Source organism: Hemicordylus capensis, chromosome 1, assembly GCF_027244095.1.
Source record: "Hemicordylus capensis ecotype Gifberg chromosome 1, rHemCap1.1.pri, whole genome shotgun sequence".
NCBI lineage: Eukaryota > Metazoa > Chordata > Lepidosauria > Squamata > Cordylidae > Hemicordylus > Hemicordylus capensis.
The window spans coordinates 430,950,419-430,975,815 of record NC_069657.1 but is presented as its reverse complement, the minus strand read 5'-3'; the positions used below and the strand labels follow the sequence as shown (position 1 = coordinate 430,975,815).

The window sequence follows — 25,397 nt, the reverse complement described above, 5'->3', positions numbered from 1 at the left end:
TCTCATGTGTCCATATGTGCATGAGTTACTTCCACCTACTTATGGTCTGAAGAGCGGACAGGGCAGCAGGGAGGTACGCTGCCGCCGCCCCCGACTGGTTTTCCAGCAAGCTGCAGGGGGGAAGTGCAGGGAGGGGTAAGTGCACCCTCCCCTGCCCTAGTGGGTAAGTTATCCCACCCCTTTCGTCGACCTGGCCCCTGCCGGATCCATGTACATCCCTAGAAGAAAACAGGGATATGCTTGTAACAACCAGTTCTCATTTCAAGGATCACTGCTCAAGTCTAACCACCCTTTCTAGTGTTACACGGTACAGAAGACTGCATTCCACGCACTGTGCACTGCATAATACCTTAGAGTTGTGTACCTATTTATGTGCAGATGCACTAAAGAGACATGACCCATCCACCCACACGCTTGGAGACTGAATTCCTAAAGACTCTGGAGAGAGAGCTGAATCCTGAAGGATATGAACTCTAGCAACTCACATGGGGAAAAGAGTGAACAAGGCATCCCTAAGAGGCAAAAATAGGGACAATAATTTACCAGGATGTCAGAAAACAGGGACTATCCCTGGTAAATAGGGAGAGTTTGGAGCCTACGTAATAGGTGTTTGGACTTGCCTCAGGGAGCTGCAAATAATGACGGGGGAGGCTGCAATCTGCTCACAGGCTTGATGGTATGCAAGCCTGCCCTAATCAGTGCAAGAAGAAGCATTAATTAGCCTTAATTAATTAGTTTAAACACTGGGAGCCAGGGAAGCAATCTATAATTCCTCTCTGACTTTTTTTTTCCTGTGCCCTTTTTGTAAGAAATTTAAATTACACAATATTTTTCTTCCTGAGCACCATCAGCTTATGCTTTCTGTCTTTTCTTGGTATTCCCAAACACTCCTTTCCCCTTGATTTTGAGAAGCTTGTTTTGGTGCAGTGGGAATTTTTGGATAGATGCCAAGAAAGAAACTGTATAGCCCAATAGACCTAGATGCTGCTGCTAAAATAATTATAAGAGAACAATTTTTATTTATTTTTTAAAGTACATATATGATCCATTTACATAATAAAAATCTCATCCTTTTTTCCTTTTCCAAAGCAGTCTAAATGAGTGTAACTGTTAAAAATAAAATATACAGTTTTGCTGTTCTGTAAGTTAGGCAATGAAATAAGCAGGTCTTTTATACAACTTAATCAGTTTCAACTACAGCACTGTTGTAAATTTCAAGCTCTGTATCTGGGCAGAGGTACTTTTTCAAGTGATGGCTACTGCTTTGCTTCTGAGCCACATTCAGAGTGGTGGTATTAACTTTTGAAGTCTTATATGGCTTGGAGTCACCCAAGAAGGACTGTCTGCAACCACAAAAACTTGCCCAGGCGTTAAGATCATCTTTGCAAGCCCTGCTTTTTGGCCTGCTAGTATCTCAAATTTGTATGGCAGTGAATAGAGACAAGGCTTTCTCGGTGGTGGTGCTGCATCTGTGGAATGGCTTCCCTGGGCAGATTCAAGAGGCTAGTTGGCTCATACTAGGGTTTGAGTACTCTGGCCTTGCAGGTACAGTGGTTTGCAAGCACCACACAAATGCATCAGCGATTATTAATGATGAAGAGCTGGAATAAACAAAGGAAAATAGATACAAACAGGGTTGCCTTATATGCTACTATGCATTGGATTTTTCTTGAATTGCCAACGTAGATGTTCATTCCTGTAATTGGTTTGATTTTGAGCTTCTCAGATGTGATGATGCCCACTACAGAACTTAAAACACTGAACAAAATTCAAACTGATGTGAAGGGGTGGGGAGGAATTAACACATTTACAGATCAGTTGCATGAAAACACTATCAGTTAATCATATATTAGTTTTGTTTTGGTCTCAGAAAAGTGTAATTTAAAAAGTGATCATCTTTTATTTTCCCCCTTCCTTGTTCCTAGATTTGTAGATTTTGGATATTTCACATAAAAGAGTTCCATGAGAGAAATGAACATGGAATAGTTTCTCTTACAATTTTTTTTTAAGGTTAGTCCAAATATGAAACTTGGTCTACTGGACTAGTAGTTTGCAGAATGCTTTGGCCCTCAAAGATGGGAGAGCTTGGTTCAGTGGCTGATGGAAAATGTATTTTCAAGCACTGCCATACTGCCTAATGAGAGGGGTGGATGTGATAAAGTCATTGTTTTACCTTTCCACCACAAGCTGGATCCTGGATTCATGTGGTGCCTGCACTAGTCTTCAAAGTGTTGTGGTCTTTGAGGAAGACTCGAGATGCTTTGCTATGCTTATTTTTAGTCTGGGCTAACAAAAGGAAAATAGATACATACAGGGTTGCCTTATATCTATTATGCATTGGATTTGATATGAGGTATATTGTTGAACAAAATATGTCAGAAAAGATGTGATTTATTTATTTTATTTTTTGGACACTGCACCCTGATCTGCCAAGCCTTGCCAAAACCTCAGGCTCTGCCCACAGACTTAGTGTTGAGCGGGCATTTTTATAATTGCAGGTTGGCAACTCCAGGTGCAGACTGAAAAAAGTCCCCAGATGGGGTCATGTGAATCAGTGTTCCCTCCAACAGGGATTCCCAGATGTTGACTATAATCCCCAAGCAAAGGCTATTATGGCTGGGGATGCTGGGAGTTGTATTCAACATCATCTGGGAATCCCTGTTGGAGGGAACTCTGGTCTCAACTCTTTCTTTACTATGGAAAAGAAAGTGATCACTCCTCACTGTTACTTCTAGTTTATTTAGTTTTCATGTATGGTTCTCTGATGACATTTGTGCCTCCTAATGTGCCTAAATGCGAGGAGTTCTGGTGGTTTGCTATACAGAATAGCAGTGGGAGACAGATCAGCAACTGACTGGATAATTGTGTGTTGTGTTTACATTCCATTGCCAGTGTCTTTGCCTGTACAAGTCGCAAGCGATTTGCTGTCCTGTCCCATCCTTTACTGCAGAGTCCTTGAAGTCTGGAGATCAACAACGGCAGTTGAGTGAGGCACAGTTCCAACCAAGAGGTGTGGCTCAGGCAGTCATGTGAGACGCAGGCAGCAGCCTAAGTAGCACTATGGACAGAGCCCTGGGACATGTTGATCCAACAGCAGGCAAAGGTCAACTGAGCCCAGTCTGCCGCTGCTAAGCTCCACCTTCCTGTTGAAAGAGCAACCTATTTAAAGGGGTAGTGTCCTTGCTTGAAGCTTGACACCACTCTAGCTGATCCTGCCTTGTCTGGCGCCTTGTCTGGCGCTGATGAGCCAGTATCGGAGGGGGTGATGGAGGAGGAGGAGGAACTGGTTCCTCTGGGTGCTTTGGCTCTGAGGCTGGTTTCTCAGGGTGTCACAAGGGGTCCCATCTCTAGAGCTCCCCCTTGCAGCACTGTTAACCTCTGGGACTCCCACAGATTCTGGGTTATTGCTGGCCAGAGTTTGGGTCTGATTTGGGCCCTGCCTTTTCCTGGTCAGACTCTGATACTTTGGTGAGGGTGAGGCTCCTGAGTTGCCACCATTTTACTGGACAGTCCAGCCATTCTGTGTGCCTTTGGGGCAAAATTAGTAGCCCATTAACAGGATTACTGAGAGCACAGTGTAATCAATAACTACTGTATATTATAAAAATAAAAGTTGTGCCGACAAGTTGGTGTCAACTCCTGGCAACCACAGAGCTATGTGGTTTTCTTTGGTAGAAAACAGGAGGGGTTTACTATTGCCATCTCCCACTATAGAGCTGGAAAACAGCTCATTATAGCTTTGCTGTTATGAGTAGGGTGCACTGACCACCTATCCAGGCATTCTGTTTTCCACAGGACTCACAGCTGTTATCTACTTTCTTTCTTTAAGACAGTGCAGTGCCCGGGAGGTTCTGGGAAATGAAATTCAAATTGTCATTAATCATTTAGGTGAAATTGGCTATTGCACTTATGAGATTTTTTTCTCATGAGAATACGGACAATTTCATTTACTATGGTCAATGCTCCTGAAATACAAGCAATCCACTAAAAACATTAGCAGCTGGCAATCTTATATCCTAAATATGAAGATAGCCAAAGGAATTTTGGGAATCTGAAGTTATTTTAGGCCACATTCTTTGAATACTAAGTCCTTACGTATAGCCATAGGCAGATTTAGGCAACAGTTGAAGGATTTCTGAGGGATTTATAATGGGGATTGAGGAATTGATAATGGGGGTAACTCAGATCCCCAAAAAGCTTATTCAAAAAGGTAATCTTTGTCAGTGCCTCACTTTGACAGGAGCATTTGGTATGTTATCTCAGGTTCGGTGGTGGTGGTGGAGGTGGTTATAGTATCCTTGGGTTAGTCTAAATTCTTAATGGCATGTAAATTTCCAGCTTTCTAGGAACAAACAGTATTCCCCAGATCCTTACATTTGATTTTTCTAGAACCTGGGTCCTGTGAAGGGTCAATAAAGAATTTCTAAGGGGGATTCTTTCTGATGAAAAGCAGACATCTCAGTGGAGAGGAGCCCAAACTGCAGAGGGAGGGACTGCTGCTGTCTCCTAAACAGGATCTTGCCATATGAGAAATACAAATAAGAAATATATTAAGACAGAAATGAGGGCTCACTAGCTTGCTGCTGTCCCCCTGCTTTAGTAGCATAAAGTAAATCCATTTGCAGTTTCTGCTGTTGCAGACTGTGACACTGAAGTTTCAAATGCAATTTCAGTATAGACTGTTTTGCTGTCTGCTTTACTATTGTATCATGCTTGTTACATTTATCTGAGGTGTTTTATATACTGTACTAGTATTTTTAAGCCCGTTATGATAACGGGCGCTAGCTTTCTATCCCGTCTTTTCTGTCTCTCTCTCTCTCTTTCTGTCTCTTTTTTTCCCCCTTGTCCCCTCTCTCTTTTTGTTGTTGTTGTTGTTGTTGTCTCTGTTTTTGTTCTTCCTTATTTTGCTTATACTTTTTTTGGGGGGGGGGTTGTGTGGATGAATAATGGACAAAATGGCCCATGAGAAGGTGGCCGCCCCCGCCTATCGCCCTCCCGCACACCCAGCTGCCGGAGCCCACCTTACCCGCTCCAGCCCGAAGGAGAAGAGAGGAACTCGGGAACAGAGCTATTCTCTGTGTTAAGCTGCTGCCCATACTGTCGCAATGGACGCAATAGGCGTCCTTTGCGTCCATAGCGGCAGTTTGAGCAGTGACTTAGCACAGAGAGGAGCTCTGCTCGTGAGCTCCTCTCTTTTCCCTCGGGCTGGAGCGGGTAAGGTGGTCTTCGGCAGCTGGGTGGGCGGGAGGGCGATAGGCGGGGGCGGCGACCTTCTCATGGGCCATTTTGGCCCTTAATCTTTTTTGGGGGGGAGCGGGGAAGGTGATTTTGGGCAGCTGGGAGGGAGGGTGAGCAGGCGGGGGCGACGGCTGTGAGCGGGCGGGGGCCTCGTTGGCGGCTTCGCCGCCACCTCGCCCAGCTTCCCTGTCCCCCGTCTCGGTCTTCCCCCGCCGCCATTGCCCTCGCCTTTTTCAGGGCGGCCGCTTCTGGTTGCCTCGGCCTCCTCTCGCCGTGCCGCAGCTCATGGCCGAGGCGGCGGCTCTGCCGCCGCCTCGGCCACTTTCCCCCGCCGCCACACACCGGCTAATGGCCGCCCGTGGCTGTGGGACACTGGTGTCTGCAGTCCTGTGTCCCTTGGGCTCTTCTGGGCCTGCGCTTCGCGCAGGCCCAGAACAGCCCAGGGAGGCAGGGACGCAGATCCCCAACGTTCCAAAGCCACGGCCACTCACTTAGCCTTTTATTATATAGGATGCCTACTAATTATTTTATTGAGAAAAAAATTGCAAAGACAGGGACAAAGAGAGAGGGAAAGAAAGCCCCGTGTTGATGCCAGAGACTGCTTTTAAAATGTGGATTTTCTGAATGTACCTGTAATACACATTGAGGGTCAGTGTGGCATAGTAGATAGAATGCTGGATTAGGGCTGCGGGAACTTGGACTCAAATCCCCACTCAGCTATGAGGTACACTAGATGACTTCGGGCCCAGGGGCATAGCTATAATTGAGCGAAAAGGTTCAAAGCCCCAGCTCCTGAGGGCCCTCCAGGTCCACCCCCCCTATTTTCTTCATTATCTCCTTCACTCTGGGGGGCCGCCAGAGAGAGGAATGAACACAGGCCCCCTCTCTCTTAGCTACGCCCCTGCTTGGGCCAGTTACACACTCTTTGCCTAACTTACAGGGTGATTGTGAAAAAGGAAAATGCAGCTCCTCATACAAATGTGGTGAAAGTCCTTGCTGTCATTAGATGTTTGGCTGGGGCCTGCCCACTGCATGCTAATTCCTCCTCTGCAGAGTAGGGTCTTTTCTTCGTTTCTTACTGCTCCACAGTTGTTTGGCTTTTGTTTCCAGTGTTGTGTATCTATTGCCTTCTTTCCTCTCTGCTCTGTCTTAGTGCAGAAGGCGTTTCTGCATATTAGATATACAAAAATGAGAATCCCAGCTTTCCAACCTTTTTACAACTTTCTTCCCTTGGCCCCCTTCCTGTTTTTAAGGGGGAATCAATACTCTCAAAATCCATTCAGCAAACTGGGAGTTCTCATACTACTCTACAGATAACTGAATCAAGTTTGTGCTTTCTCTTGAGTCATTTGTTTTCTTTTTCTTTTTTTTGTAATGAAAAATTCGCTCCTTATTTCACTAATGAGCCTTGCTGAGCCTTTCTTTGGGTGGGAAAATACTGAAAATCTGGGCGGTGGGGGGAGGGTGGGATGGGATGGGATGATGGTTGTTTCCAACGACTTGAATAAATGTTGCTTGTTCTAATTCATAGGCTTCCTGAGGTGAGGATGTATCCTGAGATAAACTGGGATATTGCAGTTCTTCAGCATTGAGCATAAGACACTTAAGTGTTTCCTGGGACCTTTAGTAAGATGGTGAGAGCCAGACTTCCATAGCTTTGTTCTGCTGAATGGAGACAATGCAGCATTCTGAAGAGATTTTGGATGTTACTTTTTACGTTTTGGCTGTGTTTGAGCAAATGCTGCTGCAGCAACCCTGAGCTGAGAGAGATTTAACATAGGAAAGGGGTGTTGAACATCTCCAATTCCATTTTTAAAACTTTTTATCCAGAAAATTTGCAAAATTGTTAAAGCTATGGTGGGGAATTTCTGCCCCCCCCCAAGCTTTTCTTAAGTCCTCCATGTGATCTATAGAACACTCTTCCTCAGCTGGACATGCATTTCTCTGCGATTTGAAAAAGCCCTATCATTATTTACCAACAGAAGTTGTAATCTAAACTGTTTAGCTTTCCTCTGTGTAGGGAGAAATCAGCTGATTGCTGGACTGAAAATAATCCTCTCCTACAAACTTTCTTAAAAATAAAAATGAGCTTCTTCCCTGCTGCCTGTTCTAGCTGATCGCTTGTTTTTAATCTACTTATTTCTGTTGTATATGAAGTTCCATTTTGAGTTTCAAAGAGACAACTGCTATTGATAGATAGCATCTGTCTTTTGCAAATCTAACTTAAAAGCAGGATAACTGTACTAATACTTAAGAACTCTTGTCTATGTCTGGCTGGATATAGTATATGGGCTGATGCCAGGCAGAGAGAGACTTCTGAGGATCAGTTCAGTTAGCTCTCATAAACAGAAAAAGGTAAAACTGTACTGAAGTCTTCCTGGGGTGATATTCTATGATAGGGGTGTGAAATAAGTTGGAGAGCCATGTTCTAGCAGATGCCAAAGGCTGCATCCATAATGTTTCACCTCCAAAGTTAATTCTACGCACATCAGTTCTCCAAAGTCTAATGCCCATTGCAACTGCTTCACTGTCTAGGGCATCTCCCAGGTAGAGAAACAAGGGCAGGAGAGAAAGAAGGTTTTAAATAAAGATCATTTGTCCAAGTCTTCTTTTTGAGGTTTGCCTGCTCAATGCAGGGATAACTATTCAGTTTGCAAGCTGGTTGCTTGAAATGGTAAACTGGGGAGTAAGCACCTAAGCCTACTCTTTGACGTAGCTGGATGCAGTGCTGGCAATAAGCTCACATGGGTTCTTTGCCAAGGGCTGTTGTGGACCCTTTAGTGGTGTGATTGGGCAGCTGTGCCTTGCATAATAATGAAATGTGTTCACCCCAGATGCAATGACAGGGACGAGCACAATGCCTTCTACTGCTACTACTGTAATTATTTATATAATGCTTTTCAGCAAAAGTGCTCAAAGTGGTTTACATAGGGGGAAAAATACAATGGTTCCCTGTCACCAAAGGGCTCTCATTTTAAGGTAGACACCAGCAACAACAACTGGAAGGATGCTGTGCTGGGGTTGAATAGGGACAGTTGTTCTCCCCCTCTTAATAAGAGAATCACAACTTTTAAAGATGCCTTTTTGCTCAGTTAGCAGGGGGAGACAAAGATGACAACCACCAGCAGTGCAGCTGTTGAAGAGGGCTCTGGGCTGCCACTGCCTCCTACAAGGGAGGCTTACCTTGGTAGTGGTGGCAACCTGGAGCACTCTTTGGCTGTTGGCACCTGCCATCTTTGGTTAGCTGTAATGCAGTGCTCTCTAGTTCCCATTGCTGCATTTAGTGATGCAACAGTCGGGACAAGTGCATTGCATTATATACCGTGCCAGCACAATATCACTCCTGTGACTGACTGCTGCTGGTGTCCTAGCTTATGTTTCTTTTTAGGCAGGGAAACATCTTACTTACTTGTTTGTTTTTTCTCTTTGTAAACCGCTTTGGGAACTTTTGTTGAAAAGTGGTTTATAAATAGTAGGTAAACAAAGATGGCAGGCACCAGCAGTTCAGCTGCTGAAGAACACTCTGGGCTGCCACTGCCTCCAGGGAAGTTTGTGGGAAGCTTACCATGATAGTTGTGGCAGTGGCTTGGGCCACTTCTCAGCAGCCTCATTAGTGGCCACTATCTTGTTTTCATAGGGGCTTAGGGATTGGTTCTGGGCCTTGGGCCCTTGGCCAATATGCCAGTTGACTGATCCTTGGTGCTGACCCTGCCTGGATGGGATACTTGCAAGAATGCACAAAGAGCAGTGTAGGAAAGGACAGGGGTGAGGAGGAGCGAAAAACCAATAAATAAACTGAGGAGTTTTGTTGAGGACACATTCCTGGCAGCAGGAATTTAACACAACACTGCACTTGCCACAACACTTGCCATTGTGCATTGCAACAATAAAAGAAATGAGAGAAGAGCTGGTGCTGTGCCATGTCTTAACAGCTATTGGCAAGTCAGCACCTTTGCCCTCTTAAGGGCATTCACTCCCTGACCCTGAAAATGATTGAATTTTTTAGTGTCCAGTAGGAATGCCCAGGGCCATATCAGAGACCCCAAAGGGCCTGATAAGATTTCAGAGCCTGATAGTCAACACACAATAGTCATAGAAGACGCAGGGATGGTGTTGGGAATGTGCTGGACTGTGTCACTTCTCAAGTTTAGTTCAGAGAAAAGGGCTTACTTCCTTAACTGTTAGAACCAGCTGACAGAGAGGGGCTGGACTTCTTTTTGAGCTCAAGCTCACATTCCCAAATAGCTTGAATGTGCACACAGCATACTATTTCTGTAATTTGTTTGCCACAAGCACAGAACTGATATGTGAGCATGTGTGAATGCAAAAGGCTGTGTGGGTTTTTCACAGATCTCACAGTGTGCATGCTGATGACTGATACTTATGGCAGCCAGTTCTCATGAGTGATTCTCCGTGTGGATCAGTCAGTGCACAAAAAATCCCAAACCCACAGTCTCATGTTTGGAAATAACTCCCCAAATTGATTGGGTGAACATTTTTTATTTATTTACTGCTTTCATCCTATTTACCCCCTCCACCCACTTTGTCAATGGCAAGCAGATCTGAATGCTACTTTCCCACTTTGCAGGGACGGAGCCACCATTGGGTGAACGGGTTCAAAAAACCTGGGCCACCACCAATCAGGGGCCGTGATCTTGGCCTCAGACACGACCCCCATGTCTCACATCAGACGCGGGGGCATTATTTCAATCCAAAAAAGGGCTGCGCGGCCTCATTTGAAGCGGAAATCAGCCCATGCTACATTGATGTCAGACATGGGGGACATGGTCTCCCTCCCAAACAGGGCCACACGGCCCTGTTTGGAAGGGAGAGTGGCCCGCGCTGCATTGGTCTTGTAGGGACCTGGTCTTGCTGCCAATGCAGTGGGGCCGATCGATCTCCCTCCCAAACAGGGCTGTGCAGCCCCATTTAGGAGAGAGATTGGCCCTGCCTTTAAGGCAGGGAGAGTCACTCTAGCCCACGCTGCCCAATGCAACGCGGGCTGATCTCCCTTCCAAACGGGGCCACGTGGCCCTGTTTGGGAAGAATACCATGCCCCCCGCGTCTGACATCAGACGCAGGGGCGTGGCTAGCCAGGCCCCTGCATCTGACATCAGGCATGGGGGTTGAGCCCAGGGGGCTACAGCGGTGGTCACACACGAGCCGCTGCCAGCCTCCCTACACTGTTGCCACTTTGTGTATCTCTGATGTAGGCAGCAAACATCGTGTTAACCTCCTTTTTAAATATGAGGTCAGTTTGGGTCTTGCAGTATGAAGGTAGGATCTGCTGTCTTGTTAGCAAAAATGTCTGATGATCATACTTAATGGGGCAAGAGAGACAATTTTACATAATATAATTCTATCTTGTAAACTGGTAATATTTTGGAGCAAAAGTAAAGATAAAGTGTGTCGTCAAGTTGATTTCGACTCCTGGCGCCCAAAGAGCCTGTAGTTTTCTTTGGTAGAATACAGGAGGGGTTCACTATTGCCTTCTCCTGCACAGTATGAGATGATGCCTTTCAGCTTCTTCTTATATCTGTGCTTCCCAATATAAGTGTTTCCCGTAGTCTGGGAAACATACCAGCGGGGATTCAAACCAGCAACCTTCTGCTTGTTAGTCAAGCATTTGCCTGCTGCACCATTATGTGGCTTAATATTTTGGAGCAGGGCTTGAGAAATCTCAGGTGCCAGAGAGCCATGATGCCTAGAAATTTAACTGTGGCACGTAGACTAGACTAGGTGGAATAATTTAATAAAAACTTTATTTGTCCCAGGCAGCCCTGTTTTTCTTTTAAGTATAACTGTGCTCCCTTTACAGAACAAATAACAGCAAATGTTTTCCTACTGCTCACTTAACTTCCTTGACAATTCAGAAAATGTTTTCCTTCAAGATGAAGCTCACTTCTTGAGTTAGGGCTGGCAGACTCTCTGCTTTTCTATTTAAGAAAATAAATCCCATCCCAACAATTCTAGATTATTTGGTGGATGATTTTTTTGGGATGATTTTTCTCCTGTTCCCCCTGAAAATATGTCTCTGAGAGTTGGGGGACACTCAGGAGCAGATTTTCAGGGGGTTCATATGGGCAACAGATGGAAGGAGGGATCATTGCATATTGCCCTTTCCCCCATGTGTGAGCGGAACTTGCAGTAGTACTAGTCTGCATACCTAATGTATAAAACAGTATTAAAACTTTATGTATTGAAACTGTGTGTGTAAACAGGTCCTATTGCTGGCCCATGGAAGACAAGGGTAGACAAGGACAAGTTGTCCATAGTTAAAACCAGGAAATCTTTGTTAGTGTGTATTTGTCCAACAGACTGTGGCTCACCACCACTTCAATCCAACAATTGTTTGTGGGTGTGCCACTTTGTCCCCTATTAAGAATGTCCTAATTAATTTCAGTGAAGGGACCAAATCTGATCATGCAAGGAATGCATACATAGATCAGCTATCTCCCTTGAACTGAATAGAGAATCCCATATTCACCAGGGTTCTCCATGCACATCATAGTGCACATGGATTTCTGGATGAAGGATGGTCTATTTTTAAAAAAATAAAAGAATAAAACACCCAAATCTTCAAAACCAGAAAATGATTCTAGCAAACATTTTTTCTGTTGTATTCATTCTTGAGCCAGGTGTATTCATTCTTGAATGCTGGTGATTTTGTGGTAGAGAAAAAAAGTAGTATATGAGACTATACAAAAAATTCATTTTAAGCTGTTCTGTTTTTTTATTGCAAGGTATGTATTGCAATCTTTTTTTAGTCATACAAATTTCGCATTAAAATCCCTGATGTATCCAATTTCATATCATGATCATTCATGTTTTCATTCCACCCCCCTCTGAGGTCTTTCAGTGTGCGCGTGTGTGTGTGTGTGTGTACGCGTATGCATGCATGTGTACTTGGTTAAACAATTAACAGTTTTAAATAGAAAATGCAGTAATGACGAATTTTATATTCCAATCCAGCTGCAAGGCAAGATCCATTTCTTAGGAAAGGAAGGTAGAATGACTAGGGAAAAGTTTAATTCAAACTCCCCTTTCCTCTCAATTAATGAAATGTAGCAAAAAGGTCATAACGTAGGTTATCTGAGAAAACAAAGGAATAGTATTCTTAATTAAAATAAACAGATACTGATACCTTCAGGAACACTGACCTAAACAGGCATCCAAAAGTGAATACAGGTGGCTGGTTCTTTGGCAGGAAAATTGCTGTGACTTGCCCTAATTCTTTGGGTTGGGGTGGGCAATAAGAGACCATTACTCTGGACATGAGGAATGGTAACAGTAACAAAGATGGCAATCTTAAGCCAGCTTCCAAGGATGCAGCTCCAGCCAAAATCAATAGGACTTCTGAGTAAGCATAGCTAGAATCAGCCTTAAAACTCCTTTCTGTACATTATTTGACTTATTTGTTTGGTAAGGCCACCTATTCCAAATAGGACTAATTATGACTGAAACCCTTCGGAATGTATTCCTTTTTCTGCTTGGCTGTCTCACAGAAGTAGCTATTTTTAATCTTGGAACTCAAAAGAGCACTCTGGTCCCACTTGGATGCTTACTGTTTGTGGTACCTATCAGACTTTGGTGCATTGAGTGTTGGAAGTGGTTCTTGGAAGAGAAAGCGCTCTGTTTAATTCAGCAAGATCACTGATGCTCTTTGTAGAGTTACAGCTTTGTGCAGTTGTTTCTGTTGTCACCACTGTGATACTCCGGTAGTATCCAAGGAGTTGGCTTTGGCCCATCTTTAAGTTGCTGGCTTTCAGACCCCTGAGCACTGAAAACCCTGCATGGTGTAAGCCAGTAACTTATCACTACTTTGAGTTTGTGCTGCTGACTCACAGCATGGTTGCTTTTGCTAATTTTGTGCATGAAGGCAGCTGAGGATTTTGTAAAGAGGGCACTTGCTTGGGCCAGCAAGGCTTTACTGCAAGCTGCGCTGTGACCCCAAGGTGAGTTTGCCGCCTTTCCAGTGCTACTTTTTCTAAATTGGGTTTCATTCACCAGCATGATCTGCCTGTGATGACCTGCATTAATTCTTTTGTGTCCCCTCCCCCCTTTTCTTTCTAGATAAATGGCTCATTTAAATTGGGAGCTGCTACTAAAATATTCTCTGGCTGGCAAATGCAGTGCCTAGCAGCTGCTATCAAGGACGAACCAAACATGAGTGGGGGAGGGGAACAGGTCGACATTCTGCCGGCCAACTACGTGGTGAAGGACCGCTGGAAAGTGGTGAGTATAATTTCTCTCTCTCTCTCCCTCCCCCCCCCCTCCACCACCATTGGCCTTGGTAGCTACCAAAGTGGGATGGTGAAGTAGATAACCAAGTAGTGGGATAAAAATGTAATAAACACTAATGATGGCCACCCACTGCGCTTTTTAACCTAAGTCAGTTCTGATTTTTTTGAGTGTTGCCTTGGATGAATCATAGGCCTGACCCAAAGCTCCCCAGTGCCTGAGGTGGAATGGTGTGCTGGTACACAAAGTGTGCCTTGTAAATGCTCCTCCCTTCTTCCTCCACTGCCCCACGATGCACAGAGTATACCATGTGCCAATTTCCCTCCTGTACTCAATTCCATCCTTATGAATGTATGGTTTTGGGGACATGTGAGCTTTGTTTATTACATTTCTACTGACCACTTAGGTCAGTATTGTCTATGCTGACTTCCAGCAGCTTTCCTTTCTTTCAAACAGGAGGTCTCTCTATCAGCCCTATCTATAGATTCAAGGGATGGAACCTGAGACCTTCTGCATCCAAAGCAGGTGCTCTACCACTTAGCCATGGCGCTTCCTCTAATTTATATATACAATGGCCTGGTTTTCATGATCAAAGTGCTGCCAAACGTCTGCTGGAGGATGGAGGTGGAGAAGGGCATGTTCTCGATGCTCAATTGTCTGGGGGTGGGTGGGGAAATATTGATCAGAAGACTGGGGAGTGATTATGTCCAAGGTGCAATTATAATTGGTCAACATGGGCAGCTGACCTCCTCCACCATAGATAGGAACATAGGAAGCTGCCATATACCAAGTCAGACCATTGGTCTATCTAGCTCAATATTGTCTTCACAGACAGGCAGCGGCTTCTCCAAGGTTGCAGGCAGGAATCTCTCTCAGCCCTATCTTGGAGAAACCAGGGAGGGAACTTGGAACCTTCTGCTCTTCCCAGAGTGGCTCCATCCCCTAAGGGGAATATCTTACAGTGCTCACACTTCTAGTCTCCCATTCATATGCAACCAGGGCAGACCCTGCTTAGCTAAAGAGACAAGTCATGCTTGCTACCACAAGACCAGCTCTCCTCTCCTCGATCAAAACTAAGATTACCAATGTCAACTATAGCTGACTCCTTGCACATGATAACCTCCCAGTTCTCAGCCTGACATTTTCACCGTCCAGGCAGTTGAGTATCAGAAGCTCACATGCAGCCTCCTCTGCCAATTTTTGGCAGCACTTTGATTGGCAAAAATGTTGGGCAAGGGACCAGGAAGTGATAGTATACAAAGAGTCGATTGTAGTTGGTCAGGTAGTTGTCAATGTTGATCTTAGATTTGATTTAAGGTGGAACAGGTTGGCTGCCTGCACCAACCAACTACATTTGCTCCTTGCACAAAATCACTTCCTGGTCCTCCACCTGACATTTTTGCCACCCAGATGGGTGTGCATTCACCTTCTGCTCCCTCCTCCATCCAACCTTTGGAGGCATTTTAATCATGAGAACCCATGCAAAGACTCTGAAAGTGTGGGTTTCTCTTTACAAAGTCCTGTTAACTGGGCCCAGTGTATCTAAGAAACTGCGTCCTCCATTTCACCCACAATAATCTTTTAGGCTAATGTAGTGTACCCTCTTAATACGATCAGAGTGAGAAGTTAAGACAGTATGCCCATGCAGAGAGAATTATGGAACTACTTAATCTCTGCCTAATTATATCCCCGTTTGTTGGATTTTGATGACAGCAGCACCCTAATAATAATTGGCATTGATATTCTTAAGATGTATTGTTTTATTTTACTTATTTTATTTTATGAGAGCATTGTTGTTTTCCTCAGTTTATCAATTAAGTTATCCATATCTGTTCTTATGAGTAGATGTTTCTGTGTCCAAGACCTTCATTATGTTGCTGTGTGGAATGATGGATGATTGTTATTGTAACAATCAAGAGCGGGCAGAATAAAAAAAGTACAAAATCCCTCCTCTGGCTGTGAGGAGTCCCAGGTAGGCTGCCACCATTCACTTTTTTATAGGAGCAGGTTCACCCTTCCAAGGGAATGTTCTGGGAGAGTAAAGTGCAAAACCCCTCCCTACAAAAAAAGGCTTGAGCAGTCTTAGGTCTTCAAGAGGGTATGACTAGGGCAGGAGGACCCAATAAGGAGTGACACTCCAACAACAAGAAGGATTTATTAATAATTGGATGATAAAGAAAACTATAAAAGGATCACAATAACTGCTTCCATTCAAGTGAAACCCTTCCCCAGGAACTAGAAGAACCATGCAGTCAGATCTAAGCACTTACATAAAAATAAATTCTCTGACGTGTCTAGCTAAACTGGTCCTTATCCTTCCTACTTAGTTCCAGGTAAGGAACTCCCACTTGATTCCCAGCCCAAGGCTGTTAGTCTCTCTGTGTCCTGCAGTAGTTGCTGATCAGACCTCTTTCAGAGGCCCCCAGAGAAGAACTGAACTCTACACACTCCTCCCCTACTTCTCTATAGACTGTTGTCCTGTAAACCCTTCCCCACTCTGGATTGGGCCACAGAGATTTGACTCTCCCGGGCTTTCTTCCTTATTTGGAGAAGCCCACCTTCTAAGCAATTACTCTGATTGAGGACTAGTCTTCCCTCAAGCCTGACTTTCACTACAGTTATGGTTCACTTAAATTCCCCCAGCCTTGTTGCTGATTCCGTCTGGAGAACTTGACTTGGAGGAAAGTGCCCCACTATCATTGCTCTAGTGGATCACCTTTGTTTCTCTTAACCACTATATGTAAGTAATCCTTCTGCTGAAGACCTCCAATAGGAATGCATCATGGCAAGCTTGAGATTGTATATGAAAGAGATACAGAGCTGCAAACGACAATAGCAAGAAAAAAGGAACTCCTTTTTTGCTATTTGAATTTTTGCCCTTTTTCATTCACCGCTGTTAGAGTTGTATTCATTATACCATATTCAGCCAGTTGAAGATTTGCCATAGTACCTGCTTTGTGAGCATGTGAGCTCATGTTTCCCAGTTAACAGCCATATTTAAGAGAGTGCCTTCTGCTTCAGGACCCCTATCTTTAATTAAGATCTTTGGGAGAGGTCCACCTCTGGTTGTCCGCAGCTTCTCAGGGTTGGGTCTTTTCTAAAGCTGCCCTGAGGCTCTGGAACAAACTCCTGGCTGTTGTAAGAGCTTCCCCATCTCTAGCAGATTTTAAAAGAGCGCTCAATATGCATTTATTTAATCAAGCCTTCAATCAGCTGTAAGTTTGGTTTTTATGGTTGTTACAGCTGTTGAATTGGTTGTTTAAATTTTTTAACTGTTTTAATGTTTGGCTTTAATTCTGGTTTTATCATTTATTTTGTAAACTGCCATGAGACATTTGTATGAGGTGGTATATAAATGCAATAAATAAATGAGGAGGCACATTTTCAGTTGGTGTATTGTGAGAAAATAGTAGAGCTAGCTGCTCCTTTCTAAACAGGAAGAAAAAGTTACTGTGCATTCATAATGCACTTTTTACCCAACTGAACTCTGCTGGTAGGGCTGACAGGGTGATAGATCACATGCAAAGTGACTTCGCAGTATGTAGTATGGACTGCAGAGTTTAGCTTGGTGCACCATTCTTTTATTCCATTTTTGGCAATGTATTTCAGGAGGCCTCTATTCTGTCCACTAGGCATACAGACCTTGTTACTCGCGGTTCTGAGATCTGTGTATCTGCAGTAGGGAAATTGACACCTGACCTCGGTATATGTGGTAAATAAAAGGGTTTAAAACTGTTTCTGTGGTTCCTAGGGGGCCGGAAATGACCTCCAAGGTAATTTTTTTGGCTCTTTTTTTAGGCGGGGGGAATTTTCCCCACAATTCTTCGTGGGGAAATGGCATAATTTGTCATGAACCCCACCGCCCATTGAGATAATCAGGAGAGGTCTGTCTGCTTCTGCCACCAGCTCGTCTGGTGGCTACTCAGGGACGGGCTTCTCCGTGGCTGCCCCGAGGCTTTGGAATGCACTCCCTAGTGAAACAAGAGCCTCCCCATCTCTGACAATTTTTAAAAAGTCTCTAAAGACACATCTGTTCAACCAGGCTTTTAACTTTTATTGTTTTAATTGTTTTAATGTTGTTTTTAGAATATTGTTTTTAAAATTGTTTTTAAATTGCTGTGTTTTAAGTTTTTGTTTTTTTTTAACTAACGTTTTATCTTTGTTTTTATCTGGTTGTGAACCGCCCAGAGACGTAAGCTTTGGGCGGTATAAAAATATGTATGTATGTATGTATGTATGTATAGATAGATAGATAGATAGACAGACAGATAGATAGATAGATAAATAATTAATTGTGGCTTAGGCGGTGGGTATTGCTGGAGACCTGTAGAGCACAATATGGCACTTGGTTTCTCTTATTCCTTTAGTTTTGAGCAGTTTTTTAAGCCTCCAGGAACCTAACCACCCGATTCTCAATGCCTCGTTATCCATGGTTTCGCTATCCGCCGATTCAGCCGGGAATGGAACCATTGTGGATAATGAGGTCCACCTGTATCTGTAATGCAAATAATATGCACAGTCTCACTTTAGAGTTGCAGGTATTTGGTACTTTATGCAGGTTTGCCTGCAGCAGGGTAATTAGTAGCTGTGTTTGCTTTTCTTCCATGCTGTTTGTGCTGCTTCAGAATACGTGAACTGCAGCTGAGGAGGTCAACTGCTAATGTGGTTTTCATGCTTGCTGTGTTCTGAAGTGCTTGGCACACAGCCAGCCAGACCAGCCTCTGTTATATTCATCCATTCAGTGGCACACTGAATTAAACATAATATTTTTGCAGATAAAGGCTGAATATTCTAAACATGAGATCCTTGTCCTTACGAATAGTGTATTCAAAGGACATTGGCTTTCCCCAATACTTTTGTGAAGGTGCAGTGCTTTATGTCATAATCTCCTTTTCTGTCTAATTGTATCATGTCAGTACTTGGGTTGGGCAGGGGAATTTTTTAAATGATCTGAGCAGTGTTTAATTTTAAGTTATCTCCTTAAGTTGTAAATTCTTAGGGCCTGTGTTCAGACATGAGATGAAATGGGTGCATGTTTTAGCTTTATTTTAATCAATTGAAAGAACTTCTATTGCAAAATGCAGCTAGCTAGTTCTAGCAAAGGGTTCCTTAGATCTCACAGGGGTTTTGTTTTTGAAAAAATATTGGCTGTTTTAGAATTATAGATTTTTGTTTTCCCAGTTAGATATAAGAACTGTCAAAATACTGTATCATCTTCCAGCTTATGCTAATGAACATTCTTCACTCATAGTGTTTAATAAAAGCCTTTTGTTGAGGGAGCCACAATTTCCTTGTTTGCTCACCAGAGCAAGCTTCGTTGCAAAATATATGTGAGAGAGACTGCTTGATACCATGCAATTGAAAACATAAGCTTATATTGTAATTTCCTTCCTAGCTTATCAAGGAAGTAGCCCTACTGTGCAGGAAATACTAGAATTTTTCTTACAGTTTCCCTTGAGTTTTGGATATTAACTGAAGCAAGCCTTTTGCTGGCTCCTTGAAAGATGCTTCAAGGAATTTGCTGTTATTGGTCAAGCCCCAAGATAGAGTATGTTGAAGGAGAAGATTTAAGAACTGACTGATTTCCCCTGGGAGTCTCCTATTATGAAGCTGTCTTGTAATGAAACATGTCATTGGTCCGCCCAGCCCACTATTGTCTTTTCTGGCTAACAGTGGCTCTTCACGGTCTCCATCAGTAATCTTTCTCATCCCCTAATAGTTGATACTTTTAAAGCTGGAGATGCCACGGATTGATCCTGGGACCTTTTGCATGTGAAGCATATGTATTCTACTACTGAGCTACAGCCTCTCTTCTATTTCCCTTCTGCTGCTTTTAATTGCGCCTATATACTGGAGGCAAATGAATGTGGTCCATCTTCAGAGTGGTCCATTGTTTTGATTGGATTGCTCCTTTGGAGCTGTTCAATCATGGAAGGTTCTGAATTGCTTTGAGTAGTTGGTTGCTTTGAGTGGTGGTCTTCCACCTTAACCTGATGATGTAAGATCGTACTTCAGAAGTAAAATCCATTATTCTGCAAACTGTTAAGCTAATGCCAGTCCACTCATCAATGAATGAATTAATATGTGAAGGAAACACACATATAGCTTGTTTAACAATTCCTAATTTTGGCTGTGTGTATAAACCAATGCATTTTGGAATTTTTGCTTTTTAATTTTAGAGTGGGAGTAGCATTGCAGTTACCTACATAATACCTAACCTACATCTTTTGTGCTGCTAAAGAGTCATAACTCACTGGAGTGTCTAGGAGATCTGAAGTGGTAAAGGGTGTGCCTTTTAGAGAAGGCTATGTCCCTAAAGTACCATTGTAAGTAGATTGTTACTCCCAGCAAGCAGCCAGTCTGGAGTTCCTATTTTTTTCTGTGATTGTTATTATCGCTCTGCTGTTGCTTGTTTGGAAGTGGAAAGGCAAGGCAGAGCTACTCTTAAATAAAGGGCTGCTGGTGGCAGTGGAATCTGGTGAAGTTTTGTATTGCACACTCATTATGGTGATGCATTAGGGAACATCTAAGCTTAGAATTGAGGAAGCAATACCCCTAACCCGGGTTTCTTTCTCCTGCACATCCCAAATACCCTAACATGACTTCAAAAGTAAAGCATAAGGCCAATGTGTTGTTTGATTCTATTTTGCATTGTCCTGTCTAGAAAGTGGTAGTTAAAAATCCCTATTTTTATTTCATATTAAATCTCAGAACACATTGTACATAAAATGGGATTTTTCAAACATCCAAAATAATGGTTAATGGGAGCATGCAGTTATGCATCAGGCTTAGACTACATATACCGTATGTGCTGACAGCTATGTACACTTGCAGCTGTGGATACAATATGTACAGGACATGCACATTGAGTAGTCCGTTTCATTTTCTGAGTTTCTGTGCATGTTAATTCTGGCCTTCTAGATGACCAGCAAGTAATGGGAGAGCTCCAAGTGCATAGGAAGCCTGCAGCATCATGGGTACCCTAGCCATGCCTCCTGTGTCTGCACCGTCAGGCGCAGGGGGAGTGGCTAGGTTGGATGGGACAGTTCCATAAGGAGTGGAGGCCAGGTTCTTTGGACCCATCCACCCAATGGTGGCTCCGTCCCTGGAGAGCTCCAAAGTACTTCCATACTTTCCTGCCACTGTGCTGTATGTGTTACTGGAAGGCTTCATGGAAAAGGTGAGGGATTTGACGGGAAAAAAAGAAAGAGTTGGCATCATGCTGATGTTCCAGAAGGCACTTCCAGGACATCCACGTGACTTCCTAACTTCCTTTTCTCAGCCAGTTATTCGAGCCACATGACCCTTTGGAGTAATCTGAAGATCACAAAAGAGAGGAAAACCAAATTCATCTGTCTTTAGGAGAAATCTACAAGAATGTCCTGGGATCCTAATGGATGAGAGCTTCTTTGCCATTTGCTTGTCAATATAGTTTTGCCCATACTTCTGTAACTGTAGCTGGCTGGCTGTTACTAAAACAGAAAAAGCTCTTTTGGAAGCAGACATATGAAACAGGGAAGGGGGTGCTTAGACCCTCCTCCAAGTCACTCCCACAAGTGGCTCCCCCAATGGTGTTTCAAATGCTTGTTTGTCCTTGTTAAACTAGTATACCTATCTGCATCATATGAACCTGCTTTCTATTGAATCAGACCTTTAGTACATTTCGGTCAGTATTTATACTGACTGGCAGCAGCTCTACCACTGAGCCCCAACCTCTCTCAGAGAACCACATGGTGGAAAATAGCTTGCTGGAGGATGATTTAGATTGGAGAAACAGTGACTGGGGAAACAGGGTAAAGTGCCCACTGCCAGCCATCATCATCAATTTTATTACGGCCATTGGCCAGCAGAAATAGGAGTAACAAATATACTCAATACAACGATCAATAAAACAATGCTCAAACACAATATAACAGAATACAATCACTCATAATAAATTACTTAAAAACAATAGACAGCCTAACTTTCCCATTTGTAAAAGAGTCGTCAGGCTGCAGTTATACTTGTTTGCATGCAACATGTAGTTTAGCCCCATGTTAGCTATCTTAAAGCTAAATTCAAAGAAATAGAATGCAAATTATCAGTCTGCCTGTGGTCATTAAACTTTGTCTTTCTGAACAATGTCTCATGTTTTGAGTCAGGCCCAGGAATGTCTAAGCTATGAATCCCTAAAGTAGCCAGGAAGAAATAATTAAAACGAATAACAGCTATGCAGCAGATGGTTGCTGAGCAGGTGATTTTAGTTGAACTCGTGATTGATAGTCCAGAAGGGAAGGATTGCCGCCGGGAAAGGAGATGTGTCACAAAAAATGTTTCAAAGGAAATCTGATGTACAATTTGGGAATAAAAAGGTGGCATGTGCTCAAACGGAATATGTTAACCTCTCCATGCTTTAAAGGGGAAAAAACCCTTTGAAATAGCACTGCTTATATCCTATAGGGCTTTGCATTTGCAAAACATGTTCCCAGTGAGCTTCATATATAGGGCTGGCTCAATGTTATTTGGGAGCTCTTGAGTGGTGTAAGCAGAAGAACTTTCTCACAGGTCCTGTTGTCGGCCTTGCTTTTGCAACTCCAAATCTCTTCCTCCATTAATCATGCCAGTCTAGTACCTCCACTTCCCAACTGAAGCTATGCCCATTCATCAAAGAAACTGTTTTAAGATACAATAAAGGCATGCAAAAAGGTGCCTTTTCTCACTGCCGAACACCTGCAGCCTGTCTCTATGTACTTTGACTAAAGCTGTAGGGCTTCCACACCCTACTTGAGCATGGTAGCTCTTAATGATGCCTCCATCATCCTTATTTTATTTATTTTTGTATTTGATTTGTAATGACAACATTCCACAGATATGGGGACAGTGATTCAAGTTAGGACTCCATATGACTGATCTAACGTATTGTATTACCTGCAGCACTGACTTGCTGCTATTTGCCACCCTGCTCCTTGGGCTGGAGTCAATGAAGACGCCACCCACACTGCTCCCTCACTGGCTCACTTCACCACCCCAACATCACCCTCTTTTCCCCTTGCTGCTGGACTTCTAGAGCAGGAGAGGAGAGCTGGTGCAGTGGTAGCAAGCATGACTTGTCCCCTTAGCTAAGCAGGATCTGCCTTGGTTGCATTTGAATGGGAGACTAGAAGTGTGAGCACTGGAAGATACTTCCCTTAGGGGATGGAGCCGCTTTGGGCAAAGCAGAAGGTTCCAAGTTCCCTCCTGGCAGCATCTCCAAGATAGGACTGAGAGAGATTCCTGCCTGCAACCTTGGAGAAGCCACTGCCAGTCCGTGAAGACAATACTGAGCTAGATAGACCAGTGGTCTGACTCAGTATGTGGCAGCTTCCTATATCATTGCTTTTTGCACAACGGCAAGGCAGTGAGGAGTGTGCATTCAGCAGCAGCAGCAGCCCCTTCACCAGTTGGTCTCTTATTGCCACTGTGATGGTGTGCAAGCATCATGCTCTCACTCTTTCTCCACAGTTGTGGATGCTGGAGGAGAGGGTGCGTACGCACAGCACTGGTGCTTGCACAGCATCGCAGTGGCAATGAGTGGTTAGCAGGAGCTGTTGCCACCTTGTCAGTGTGCAAGCAGCAGCAGCAGCTCCTTCATCAGTTGACCTCTCATTGCCATTTCAGCACTGTGCAAGCACCAGCGCTGCACACTTGGTGCTGGGGTGGGGAGAAAAGGAGAGAGCACTGCTGGATGCACACTCCACACTGCTGCAGTGGTGTACCCCAGAGGGTGGCATTTGGGCCAGTGAGGTTGGGGGTGAGATGATGAGAGAGGCAGGGGATGGAGCCAGCAATGGGGCTGGGGGAGGAAACCCATAGTCAGGGGCAATGACACTAGGAAGATGGGTGATGGGTGTGGTGCCTGCACTCACTGCCCGGTAGTGCACTCACCACCTGAGGGCTGTTGCCTCACCTTGCCTCATGGGGGAGCCACCCCGGGTACTGGGTTACACAATTCTTTCATCCATTGATAGTTATTTATTGGCAATATAAATATATACAATTTCATTACTGAGGGCAACAAAGAGCATCTCAGCTACTCTCTTGTGTTATCTTTGTTTCCTCCTCCCTCTAGTCTTCAAAGTCGTAGGAGAACAGCAGGAAGGTTACAGTAAGGAGTTTTTGTTTTAAATTAAAGATCTCACTCTTCCTCCAGGGAGCTCAGGTCAGTGTATGTGGTTTCCCCCCTTCCCATGTTATCCTCACAAGAGCCCTGTGAGATGCTTAGGCTGAGAGAGAGTGACTGGCCCAAGGTCACTCAGTGACCTTCATGGTTGAGTCGTGATTTGTACCTGGGCCTCCCTGGCCCTAGTCTGATATTCTGACCCCAGCACACCCTGTTAGGCCCAGAGACCCAGACGTTTATTCCTATGTATTCCCGTGACTTTTATTCAATCCTTTTATTCCTTTTTCTTCTTTCCTGCTGTTCTCTCCATGCTCCCTTGGTAGCAGTCTGGTCCTGCTGGGTGCTGGAGCCAGTTGTGCTAATACTGTATTTACCCAAATAGACGATGACTCTGAATTTAAGGCTAGCCCCTTAAAAATAGAGGTTAAATACAGGTCATATCTGTATATACCTGAAAAGAAGAGTACTTTAAATTTAAGCTGTCCTTCTGATTTCTAACATCCAAGAACTTGGGGGAAAACTAGTTTTGGATTAAAGTAAATACGAAATATTTAACTGTGAGGAAATGTGCTCACTAAGGGACCATCCACATGCTGTGACTTGAGTGCCATGGTGCTTTTTGAGGAACACAAAAAGTATGCTGGGGGAGGACCTGTCATTTTCCTTAGCACCCCCTCTTTTTTTAAAATCCACATTTAATGTTGGAGTCCAGTTATGTGGGCTACAGAGCCGGTGCTGATCCTGTATGAAAATTTGGCAGCATGGACCTGCAGAAACCACACAGGGAGAATTGTCTTGCCCACTGTAATTTGCATTTGATCCCCAAAACCGAGGTTCTACAGACATAGTCCCAAATACTTTCATAAATGTGCCCTTTGCATCATGACTGGCTCTGACTTGGACTCCTCCTTGAACCTTTTAAATACTTAGACCTGGCACTATGCCAACAGTGAAACAAAAAAAAAATTAGATCAATTTAATACATCTTTCAAGCTATTTCCCCCAAGATATTACAGGCTGTCAGTACTTTGACAAATGGAGATGTTAGTTCTTCTCATTTAACAGGGTGACAGTTCAATTTCCAGTCACTTTCTAACCATTTGATGTTCAGATTGCTGACAGCAGAGACTGGCAATTTAAAAAGAGAGAGTGAGAGAGATGGGAAATATCATACATTTACCTTCTACTTAAAATAAGGACCAAATAATTTTTGCTTTTGAATCTAGTGATAATTCCCTTTCAGTACCCACTGGAAAATGCTTTCTGACTTGTGGTCTGTGGCAGCCTCTCCCCTCAGCAAATTATTTGTGTGCCCTCACAGAATCAAAATTAATGCATTATATAACATCAATGTTATATAAGGGTGCCACTCTAAGACTAGAGATTGTCAAAGCTGAAATTTAGTAAATGTTAACACAAACTTGCTTTGTTAACATTGTTCCTACATTTCACTGTTGACAATCCGATGTTTGGTCTAAGGCTGCTCCTCACCATTCTGTTGCATTCCCCGAAAGTCTGTTTTAGGCCCATTTTACAGATTGTGCTTGAATAGGGGTCAGTTCCAGTGCCCTGAGCATGATACATTTGATGTCATATGTCTGTGTGTTGCATTCAAAGTTTAGATGTTTAAGTGTATACTTTAAAACCTACATAGGGAAAAAAATAAAATCTGAGGTGAGAAGCAGTCTCCACTCCCAACATGCAGAAGGAACATCTAGTTTTGTTTCTGTTTGATGTGTGGCACCTGCTGCTTGCTACAAGGAGGAGCTGCTGTGTTAGT

At 43.8% G+C, this 25,397-nt stretch overlaps 1 protein-coding gene across 16 annotated transcripts in view; it reads left to right on the top strand.

The window, feature by feature from the left end:
- Nucleotides 1-25,397, top strand: part of TTBK1 (tau tubulin kinase 1) — a 179,179-nt gene that overhangs the window by 22,275 nt on the left and 131,507 nt on the right. For 7 of the 16 annotated variants that reach the window (XM_053312863.1, XM_053312842.1, XM_053312830.1 and 4 more), the window contains 2 exons: nt 6,770-6,872; nt 13,312-13,473. In XM_053312863.1, the coding sequence (XP_053168838.1) occupies nt 6,870-6,872; nt 13,312-13,473 (165 nt within the window). In that variant the 5' untranslated portion in view covers nt 6,770-6,869. Of the gene's footprint in view, nt 1-1,965; nt 2,011-2,892; nt 3,011-6,769; nt 6,873-13,311; nt 13,474-13,935; nt 14,005-15,324; nt 15,452-25,397 lie in introns of those variants that run through there. The other 9 variants (XM_053312882.1, XM_053312893.1, XM_053312886.1 and 6 more) reach the window with 5 other exon arrangements.